Here is an 11,665-nt window from a genome sequence, read left to right on the forward strand (position 1 = left end):
TTCATTCCAACTGAGCAGGATCTCACCTACGGAGCCCCGGAGGGGATGGAGGTAAAAGAATTAATTCACGTGAATGTTTTGCAGTTTGTATGTTTTCTTTTATTTGTGATCAGGATTTTCTAGTTCGTTCCCTCATTTTCTTTTAATCGTGCTCACGTATTCTTCACTTTGTGGGTAGGTTTTTTTAAAATTTGTGATCACGATTTTCTAATTCGTTCTCTAGTAGATACAGGCCGCTAACAGCTCCCTGAGACCGTCTGACGGGTTTTGATGTGTGAGAAATTAGACAGAGATGCTCATCAGGTCTGATTTGATTTGGGGGGTTATGAAGAAACTGTAGCTCTTCTTCACAGCGAACGGCCCTCAGATTCATCAGTGCAGCTGCAGTTTGGTGGAGAAATGAAGGGAAGACAATAAACTACAACCACAACCTTCACTAAACTGCACTTTCCAGTGATTATATTTGACAGAAATGTAGGCGCAGTGCGGCCGCTTAGCGCTGCTTCCGCTCCCGCGACAAGCTGTGGTGTTAGGGACCATCATACAATTATAGGAAGAAATGATGAGCGTCAGTGTTTCAATTAAACACACACAGAAACATTAATGTGGGATGAGGACAAATGGTGAGAGAGTTTAATAGATCTATGGATTAAATCTAGATATGAAAGGATGTTGAAACGCTGATCATTTCTTCCTGTAATTGTGTGATGGTCCCTAACACCGCAGCTTGTCACGGGAGCAGAAATATAAATATAATCACTGGAAAGTGCAGTTTAGTGAAGATTGTGATTGTAGTTAATCATCATCCTTTATTTCTCCACCAAACTGCAGCTGCACAGATGAATCAGTGGGTTGTTTGCTGTGAAGAGGAGCTACAGTTTCCTCACAACCCCCCAAATCAAAATCAGACCTGATGAGCATCTCAGTCCAATTTCTCATCAATCTAACACATCAGAACTCCTTCTTGCTGTGAAGAGGAGCTACAGTTTCCTCACAACCCCCCAAATCGAAATAAGGTAATGGACAGAGATGCTCATTAGGTCTGATCAATCAAAACCCGTCAGACAGTGTCAGGGAGCTGTTAGCGACCTGAATCTACTGCATTGATTTGCGCACAAATAAATAAAATAAACAATGTGCGTTCAGTTAAAAATGACCACAGTTCAAAGAAAATGAGAGAATAAATTAGAAAATCGTGATCAGGAATTAAAATAAACGTACCCACAAAGAAAACATGCGCACGATTAAAAGAAAACGAGGGAACCAATTAAGAAATCATGACGACAAATAAAAGAAAACGTGTGTATGAACTGCAAAACGTTTGCTCCAATCTTTTTTTTTTTAACTTTGACCCCTCCGGTGCGCCGTACTCACCTGATTCCACCTGTGAACTGGTGAGCTGTCGATTCTCCTGATTGGTTGGAATACACTACAGCTGCAAACACACTGGGCAGATAACCTTGTCTATTGAGCGCAGACGGCATCGTCCCTCATATTCAGCCCACCAGAGCTGCACAGTGTGTCTTTCATTTATATCCACATTACAGCTGTAGGCAAAACTGCTCCCTGTATGTTGCACTATGTAAGTTATGAAATTTTGGCTTTTCCATTAATTTCCAAATATTGCGCTTTATGTCCAGTATGAATTGTGCACACATGGCTGAATCCAGTGTGGTTTTGTTAGACACACTGTTCTCTGTTTACATGGTTCTTCCGATTAGTCATTCTTCTGTTTTTACAAGCTTGGCATCAAGAACAATAGCAGAACCCTTTTTGTTGCTATATAGAACCAAATACAACACATACTCCATCAATCTGCTGGAGGAGACCGAGGCTGCAGCGTCAGAGAACAGTTTAAAGAATCCGAGGACACGAACCAAAGAAGTGGCCGTGGCCGAATAATGAGCCCTTTTTACGGTGAACTCAAACACACTGTGGGTGATGAGTCCAGCTGTCAACCACTGGAACTTTATACTCGCTCCTGTGATGCTGGCGAAGACGAAACTGATCCTCCGGGAGCGACTGGCGTTCACTGGCCATCATGACTGTTTACCTCTGGACGAGCCACGTAAAGCTCTGTTCTTTTGCGCATGCGGGTCGGTTTAGGAGCTGATCTGTTCAGACTGATGTCGCTTACAGGTCACATTTAAAAGATAATCTGAACAGCCAAACAAAAAAAATCAGATTTGGGCCACTTTTACCTGCTGTGTGAACGTAGCCTTATACTGGTCCTGCAGCCCAACAGAGCAAAATACAGCTACAGTCATTTGGGACTCAGACACATCCACACTCGATAAATGATGCACTGTTTGTGGGACTACACTGTTTAGGGAGTGCAGAGCTGTTTGGGATTCAGCCTGGATTTGACGCGACTTCTGACTGAAACACAAACATTTGAAGTGTGTAAAACATTTCAGTGACATTTTTAGACTTTTATACTGTAGTTTTACAGTGAAACATATTGTAAGTCCTTTAATTCAAGCCTGTGATATTAATGATGGAGTTGTTTAGCCTGTCTATCTTTTAGCCTGTTAGCTAGCTGACCAGCCTAGTTCTAGTTAAGAACATAAGTTGTCAGCCCACTCAGTTTAAACAAACAACCGGGTTCTTACTTCATCAGTGCACTCGGTGCTCCATGTGAGCAGCATTAGAGTCAAAGATCATTCCATTAACAGCACAAGGGTTTTTCGTGCCGTGGCGCAGTGATACACAGTTCAGTTGCTGTTAGGCGGTCATAGGTGTGGATTTTACAACGGCTTCGAACGCAGCTCAGCCAATCAGATTTTAGGACCGGAACTATTCGTTTTATAAAATACATTAAACTATTCCCACCTTCGTAAACAATGCATGAGCGTCCACTGAAGGACGAACGGACGACTCTGTACACCTTCCTGTCAGTTGGCAGTGTGCGACGCGCTGCGAGGATGTTTTGGGCCGTTATTTTTAAAAGTATGGGTGAGGCTCTTGGATCTGTTTCAGAGCCAGAGAGTGACCTCTGCTCTGCACACCCACCTCTGTGACCGTTCACCTGCTTAATCACAGCGCACACATCTGAACGTCCAGCTCTTTTCATTTCATACAAACACTAGACATAGCACTATACCATAACATCACATGGCTGTGGCTGATACTGCTCTATATTTGAAGAGTTCATATAGATAGATAGATAGATAGATGGATAGATACTTCATTGATCCCGAAGGAAATTTAGCAGCCAATATCAGTCACACAACAAAGGACAGTAATAATAATAAGGGTGAAACAATATAAAAAGAAGAATAAATACAAAAATCCTGTCTACAGGCATTTATACAAATAGAAATATACAAAAATCTGCAATAATATCTATAACCAGAGATGAAAAGGCAGTGCAGGTAACAGCATATAATGACAACACTGAATAAATATGTGCAGATATTGGTACTGAAATAAAGTGTCCAGGTGTGGAGTGTCCAGATGTGCAAGACGCGCAATAAGGGGGTACAGAAAGTGCAATATGTACAGTAAGGTGTCCACATGTGCAGATGGATAGAATAGACCTATGATTTAGCATGAGATTCAGATTCAGTCCTCATCTCTCCTCCTCCCTCTTCCCTCTTCCCTCTTCTCTCTTCTTCTTCTGGCCCCACTGGGAAGAGTTGAAGAGACTGATGGCTCTGGGGACAAAGGATCTCCTGAGTCTGTCGGTTGAGCAGCTCTGTGACAGCAACCTGCCACTGAACATGCTCCTGTTGTCCATGATGATGGTGTGCAGCGGGTGACCATCATCCTCCATAATGCAGAGCAGTTTGTGCAGCGTCCTTCTCTCGGCCATCTTAGCCACAGAGTCCAGTTCCACACCAACCACTGACCCCTGCTTGCTTTACTGGCTTGTCCAGTCGCATCTCGTCTCTCTTTTTCATGCTTCCTCCCCAGCACACCACAGCATAAAAAAGACACCTGGCAACCACAGTCTGATAGAACATCTGCAGGAGCTTCCTACAGATGTTGAAGGATCCCAGCCTCCTCAGGAAATATAGTCAGCTTTGCCCCTTCCTGTACAGGATGTCGGTGTTGGCTGACCAGTCCAACCTATCATCCAGTTGCAGTACCTGTAGGTCTTAACCCTCTCCACTTCAACCCCCTCAATAGAGATTGGCTGTGTGAGTGATCTGGCCCTGCGAAAGTCCACCACCATCTCCTTGGTCTTGGAGGTGTTCGGTAGCAGGTTGTTCCTACGGCACCACTCCACAAAGTCCTTCACCAGGGTCTTGTTCTCCTCCTCCTGCCCTCCCGCTTACACAAGCCACAATGGCAGTGTCATCCGAAAACTTCTGCATGGGGCACGTCTCAGAGTTGTGCTGGACGTCTGAGGTGTACAGTGTAAAGAGAAAGGGGGAAAGTCCAGTCCCTTGTGGTGCTCCTGTGCTGCTGACTACAGTCTCTGATGTACAGTCCATTTGCACAATCAGACACAATCAGACATCTCAATTTTAATGAATTTTCATAAATCATGTTTTAAATTGTGCATTCCAGGTAACATTGATGAAGTAAAAATAACTACAGGTAACTTACAAAATTGAATGTTGTCAATTTTTATATTATATTATTATTTCCATTTATTTATTTTTAAAACCATTTGAGTTAAACAAAGCAATGCGACGGATACGGGTTTCTTTTCAGTGCAATATTTAATATTCTTTAACATAAAACCAGCAGGTAGAGCAGGGGCGTCCACTCTTATCCGCGAAGGGCCGGTGTGGCTGCAGATTTTCACTCCAAATAAGCTGCAGCTCACCTGATTCTACACGTTTAATCAGTTAGTCTTAGTCTCCAAACATTTCATCTGGTGACCTCCTGCTTTGTTGGAGTGAAAACCTGCAGCCACACCGGCCCCCTGCGGATAAGACTGGACACCCCTGAGGTGAAGAGCTGAAAATTGCAACAAGAACCGCCCATTCATGGTCAGTATTAAACATCTATGAGAAAATAGTTGTTTGTAGCTACAAGCAGTTCTGTGATACTTGCAGATTTGAGTTTTGCTCTTTTTCCTGTGATATCTGAGCAGCATTTTCTGCTGCTATCAGTCCTGCAGTGATTCTGGGTATCAGCGCTGTCTGTGAAAAACACTGGAACATTCTTCTGTAAAATCCAGCCAATCTCTCTCAACACATTCTGGTGTCTCTCCTAAACACACGCGTATCAAATCTTCAGCTTTAATCATTTTCTCCTTAAATGATGGGATATAAGTTTAAACTGAGCTGATCTAATCTTCTCTGAGGTCTTTATATCTGTTACAGGAGGAGAGAAAGTGTAGCTCAGTTTCTGTTTGTCCTGAACTGCACTGATTACATATTCGTCCAAATTTGGATTGGTGGGTTGAGTGTGTTTATTGATCGTTTAATAGTAAAATATACTTTTCTTGCTTTTTCTACCAGTCCTGCTAAAGTTACCAGATGCATTGATTATTAGTCCTAAGTAATTATATTCCATAGTGTGCTGTAATATAGTCTGGAATTTTGATTTGTGTGATCTGGCTAAAAAATCATAATTTTGGTTTTGTTGATGTTGATGTCTAATGCCCAAATTTGACAATGATCTTCTAATAAGTTTGTGTTTTTGTAAGCCTTGTGCTGTAGGAGCTAGCAAGACCAAATCATCTGCGTATAAAAGGAATTTGATTTCTTTCTTATTTAGTTCTAATCCTACATTTGATGATTGTTCCAGGTTGTTGATGTATATGTTGAAGAGGGTTGGGGATAAGTTACAGCCTTGATGCTCCACGTCCTTGTTTGAAGAATTCTGTTCTTCTGTTCCCTAATTTAATTGCACATTTATTATCATTATATTTGGATTTAATTAAATCATAGACTTTTCCTCCTATACCAGTTTGCACTATTCTTCCAATTACTCCATTGTGCCAAACAGAATCAAAAGTCGATGAAACAAGCAAATATTTTTCCTTTGTTTTGCTGATGGACGTGTTTTTGAATGAGTGTATTTAGGGTGTAAATATGATCTGTTGTCCTGTTTTGGTAAGAAGCCGATTTGGCCTTTTGATAGTGCGTTATGTTCCATTAAATATGCTAATAATCTCTTGTTCAGTAAACTACAGACTACTACTACTTTGCCTATATTGCTGTTCACACAGACACCTCTGGTGTCTCTATGGTGATGGGATGATCTAGAGGGCACTGGTTATTTTTTATTGCTGATTCTAATTTGGTCATTTTATATAAATATATATAAATAAATACAAGTAAAACACTAGTAAGTAGAACTAGTTAAGTAGTTTGTGACAGAGCAGGGTGATAAAGTCTCTTATCTGCCTGGACTGTAGCTGGGTGGGTGCAGGTGGAGTTCCTCGGGCCACTACAGCAGCATAGGTCTCAGGCTGTGGTACTGAATGAGGGGTGGTCTGAGGCTGTGGTGGCCAGTTGTTCCGGATTTGAAGAGGCTGGTGATGTGGGGTGTGCAGTGGAGTGGGGGTGGAGGCACTGAAAACCTCTCTGGGGTCTCTGGCTGCTCTGCTGGGGTGAAGGTTCTGGGATGAGTAGAGCTGTTCAGTTGTGCGTCCCAGTCTGAAGCACTACTTGAACATTCGGTACCTGTGTACACAGTCTGTAGATGTCTGCATTGATGTTGTTGATTGCGTGTTGCGGTGTGTCCAGTCGTGGTAGTAAGGTGGAGATGGTGATTGTAGCTGTGGGGAATCTCCTACTGGCTCTCATGGCTGTTTGTTTGAGTGCTTCAGGTACGTTTCTGCCTCTTTCAGTGAGATTATTGGTTCCGGTGTGAATGATGATGTGCTGAACTCCTTCTCGATCCATGCTCGATAGCTGATCAGTGGCTTTTGATATGGTTGGAGTCCAGACTTTTGTTGCGTTTTTGTTTGGGAAAAGACGCTTCATGTCCACATATTTCCCGTTGGAGTCACACATGAATATTATTTGGTGCTGTTTCTTCTCAGAGGGTGGTGGTGTCTGAGTGTTGTGTGCAGGTTTTACAGTGTTGTGGAGGTCAGTTGTGAGCGTCTGTGTAGGTTTTGGTAGAGTGGTTTTGGGGGGAGTAGAGGTTGTAGTTGTTCTCTCTCTTATCTGATGCTGAACGTGTTGGAAACCAGGGTAGGTTTTATTTTCTGTCTTTAAATCCAGTGGAAATTTCGACAGTAGCCCTCTCTGCACTGCTGACCTTCATGCTGTTGCTCATTTCCTCCTTTCATGGGTCATTTAGATGGAGATATTTGATTAGTGACGCTGTGTCTTTTTTTATGAATGTGATGAACATTTTCCAGTGGAGTGCTGGACCACACTGACCTCCACAATATGCATCAGCTCATAATCACACACGTATTTCCCAGCATCGATTTTGTCTTTATGGCCGTGACGTTCCACTTATATATGTACACGGACGTAAATGAAAAGCATGGTTTTTTTTTCTGCAAAGCAAGACTAAATACACAGCAATGTTACCATGACAACAAGCATCACATGAGTCCAGTCAGAGTGAGATGAGCAGCAGTGAGCAGTGCTTGTGTTTTTAATCACTTTAAAATGATGTCAGACTCAGGAAAACGTCCTTCACATGTCCTTATTAAAGAAGGCCGAGAGGAAGACGTCGTGTTCTGAGACACATAAGCTGGACGTCCGTCCCACCGCCGTCTTTTAAAGACCAGAGCATAAACTTCGTCTCCTCTGCAGACCAGTTTCTGCTCCGCCATGTTGAACGGTATAAACTTTCACTACGACGTGACGAACATGATCAGAACGGACTTAAACTTTCTGATAGGGAATGTAATCAGATACAGGCGTTTACACTGATATTATTCTTCTATTTAACGGATTATTTACAGGATTACCCACCTCGATCAGTCAGATAGAAACTGTATTCCGAATGGCCTCAATCGGATGTATTCTATTCCGATTGAGGTGTTTACATGTACGCATTCTGTTCCGATTGAGCTATTAGTCGGATTATTAACGGATTATTAGGCTGCATGTAAACGTAGCTAATAACTAGTAAACTTATAAGTGTAAACTTTACACTTTACAGAAAGTGTTTACTAACTAATATTAAGAAATGCATTTGTTGACGTGAACACATAACGGACATACCTACATAGTGATTAGCTAACACTAAGTAAACAAGTAGCAAATCATTGCTGTCGGAACAAAAAAGAGTTTCTCCATTTTTGTCATTTTTATTTATTTTTTTTTTTACATTATTTGGAAAAAAGTAGTTGCCCTTTATGTTTTGTCAAAAATTCATGATGAACTGACCAACAGAAATGGTCCAAAAACGTCTCCATTTACTTCTCGCATTAGTTAATGTAGTTTTCACAGTAAGTGTTGACTAACAGTTACATTAAAAACACATCAGATACTACACAATTAAAAAAGGTGGTTCTTCAAGGGTTCTTTGGTAAAGAAAATGGTTCTGTTTAGAACCATGAACATTCAGAGAACCCTTTGCAATATTACAGGGTTCTTTGCATCATGGACGGGTTCTTCAGATTGACGGAGAATGTGCTGTGGATGGTTCTATATAGAACCTTTTTGAAAATGTTTCTACAGAGCACTCAAAAAGGTTCTTACACAGTTAGGGTGGCAAGCTTGTAACAATAGAAAACCCTTTTGGGTGCTGTATAGAGTCCTTTTCCAAAAGGTTCTGTGCAGAACTGTCTACAGCACATTTTCCATCAACCTGAAAAACGCTTTCCTGATGCAAAGAACCCTTTAATCATTTAATCACTTTGAAGCTTTAGCACTTTATTTTAAACAAAAAAAAATCAAAAAAGAGAAGAAAGTGATGTTTTCTATGCTGAGAGATGCTGAGGCTGTATTGTGAAAACTCGTCATGTCTTTGTAAAGAAATAGTACAATTGTTATTTGTTTACTTATTTACTTATGTTAGCTGACCATCATTAACATATCATCATTGAAATGTCGCCAAATGCTTAAGTTAATGTCAGTCAACACTAAATATGAAAATAACATAAACTAACGCAGTTGTTACTTATTTATTTGGGTTAATTATCATTTAGTTGGGTCATTCTACAGATTTTTGTGTTACTGTAGCTACTACACCTGAACCTAAACCTAACCCTAACATTAACCACAGTATCCAAAAGGCAATTTTCTGCTCTTTGAATTTTTTAAATAAAAAAGTAATCGTGGTTTCATATAGTCCTATCATAGGACTTTTTCTGTCTCTCCATAGGAGTCACTGGTGTTACTGATCCTCATTGGTGTTCCACATAATAAAGGAAACACCAGAGACATTTTTAATGAAAAATGCATTTTACTAAATGGCTGCTACAGAGCATCAAGTCGGTCACACCAGTGACTTCAGCTAAAAGGCTTCATATGAAATCATGAGCTAAATGAGAAAATCTCTGATAACTGAAAGACACAGTGGACTCACCATGAGCTTTTCTTCATAGATCCTCAGAAAACAGGTAAAAGGAAGTCGAGTGATGTCATCAGTGTAACTTTTATTTCAAAATAAGTGACTTTTTGTTACGCCAGTGACACGACTCCTGGGAAACTTTCATTACATATTTTATAATATTTATTTGGCATTTGTTTTCTTTGCATCATTTAATTGTCATTATATATATATATATTATATATATATATATATATATATAATTTCATACTCATGTATAGGTTATTGCAGTTAAAATAGCAGAAAAACATGTTTTCTTTGTGAGGACGAGCTCTTCTGTGGTGCTTGGAATTCTATATGATTGATTTGAAAACCAATATTGCTGATTTGAGGCTCAAGGCTCTATTTGGGTGGTGGATCATTCTCAGCACTGCAGTGACACTGACGTGGTGGCGGTGTGTTAGTGTGTGTTGTGCTGGTCTGAGTGGATCAGACACAGCAGTGCTGCTGGAGTTTTAAACACCTCAGTGTCACTGCTGGACTGAGAATAGTCCACCAACCAAAAATATCCAGCCAACAGCGTCCTGTGGGCAGCGTCCTGTGACCACTGATGAAGGACTAGAGGATGATCAACACCTCTGCAGTGGCAGAAGAGCTATCGTCTCTGACTTGACATCTTCAAGGTGGACTGACAAGGTCGGAGTGTCTAATAGAGTGGACAGTGAGTGGACACAGTGTTTAAAAACTCCAGCAGCACTGCTGTGTCTGATCCACTCAGACCAGCACAACACACACTAACACACCACCACCATGTCAGTGTCACTGCAGTGCTGAGAATGATCCACCACCCAAATAGTACCTGCTCTGTGAGGGTCCATGGGGGTCCTGACCACTGAAGAACAGGGTAAAAGGGGGCTAACAAAGTATGCAGAGAAACAGATGGACTACAGTCTGTAACTGTAGAACTACAAAGTGCACCTATATAGTAAGTGGAGCTGATAAAATGGACAATGAGCGTAGAAACAAGGAGGTGGTCTTAATGTTATGACTGATCAGTGTAGAATTACATGTTTTTTTATTGTTGGTAACTGCAGCTTTTATGGAGACAAAAAGAGAGGCCAGACAGATATGGACAAAGACTCTAACAGATCTGTGTTGATGAAATCCTGACAGTTCTCTCCCATGTTATCTTTAGGTGTGGTCTCAGATGAAGCGTGGGGTCCCCCTGTGCCTTTCTACGACTTCCTGGCCGTTATGGATGAGGAAGCGCCCGGTTATGCGGCTCAGCGGAGCCCTAAAACAAAGCCTGGGGGCAAGAAAGGGTCGGAGAGGGGGCAGGAGAGAAATCCAGCTGGACGAGGAGAAACAGAAACAGCTTTTAACCCTCAAACACCTCCTGCTCACACTGAACTGTAGAGTCAGACCGTCAACCCTCTCTCTCTGAACTCTAACAGACTAAGTCCTGTTGGAATGGGATTATTTTACACACGGAGGTGGGATAATGGAGTTATTACTGGTGAGTTGAGTCCCGAAGCCAAAAAAACTTTTCTGGTGTCTGGTTGTTTTACACTTCATTAGACTGAAACACCTGGGGCCCGGAGCAGGACAGTTACTGAAGAAAAGTTTGTTTACTCAAGCCAGCAATTTTATAAGAGAAGGAAAAAAATTCTTAACTGAAAAGTTCCTACTAAGTTTCTTGGGGAAAAACTTTTCTTTTTAAAGTGTCTAATAGTTTTTCAAAATTGCATGTTTACACAGTGTAAAGAGTGGCTGGCATTTTGAAATGAGTTTCAAAACATTACAAAAGTTACAAGGTTTTATTAAATGGTGTCAAATTATGGACAAACTCCAAATTCGTCTTAAATTCACTCCTGAAAAAAGTTTTGCTTATCACTCCCAAAACTCTCCAAAACCTCCTGAATATTCAGTTGGCACTGCTTATAAACCCTCTACAAACATTCAAAATCTTGGCAATCCTGGCAGTAGGTAGCGCTATCACCTCACAACAAGAAGGGCCTGGGTTCGATTCCTCAGCCGGGTAACCAGGGTCCTTTCTGTGTGGTGTTTGCATGTTCTTCCCTTGTCTGTGTGGGTTTCCTCCCACCGTTACACATGCTAAATTTCCCCTAGGTGGGTGGGTAGGTAGGTTGGTGCGTAGGTTGGTGCGTAGGTTGGTGGGTAGGTTGGTGGGTAGGTTGGTGGGTACGTGTGTGTGTGTGCTTGTAGTGCTATACTTGTGAGGACCCTATGTCCTCACTATGATAGGACTATATGAAATGCTCAAGTAAGAACATTTTGC

The 11,665-nt window shown here is 41.5% G+C and overlaps 1 protein-coding gene across 1 annotated transcript in view; it reads left to right on the top strand.

The window, feature by feature from the left end:
* The window catches only part of txndc16 (thioredoxin domain containing 16), a 44,409-nt gene extending 33,140 nt beyond the window's left edge, over nt 1–11,269 (top strand). Inside the window, exon 19 of the mRNA XM_036593848.1 lies at nt 10,562–11,269. Within this exon, the coding sequence (XP_036449741.1) occupies nt 10,562–10,782 (221 nt within the window). The 3' untranslated portion in view covers nt 10,783–11,269. The remainder of the gene's footprint in view (nt 1–10,561) is intronic.
* The last annotated feature ends 396 nt before the right edge of the window (nt 11,270–11,665 follow it).

This window comes from Colossoma macropomum, unplaced genomic scaffold (genome assembly GCF_904425465.1).
Source record: "Colossoma macropomum unplaced genomic scaffold, Colossoma_macropomum, whole genome shotgun sequence".
In the NCBI taxonomy this organism is placed as follows: Eukaryota; Metazoa; Chordata; class Actinopteri; order Characiformes; family Serrasalmidae; genus Colossoma; species Colossoma macropomum.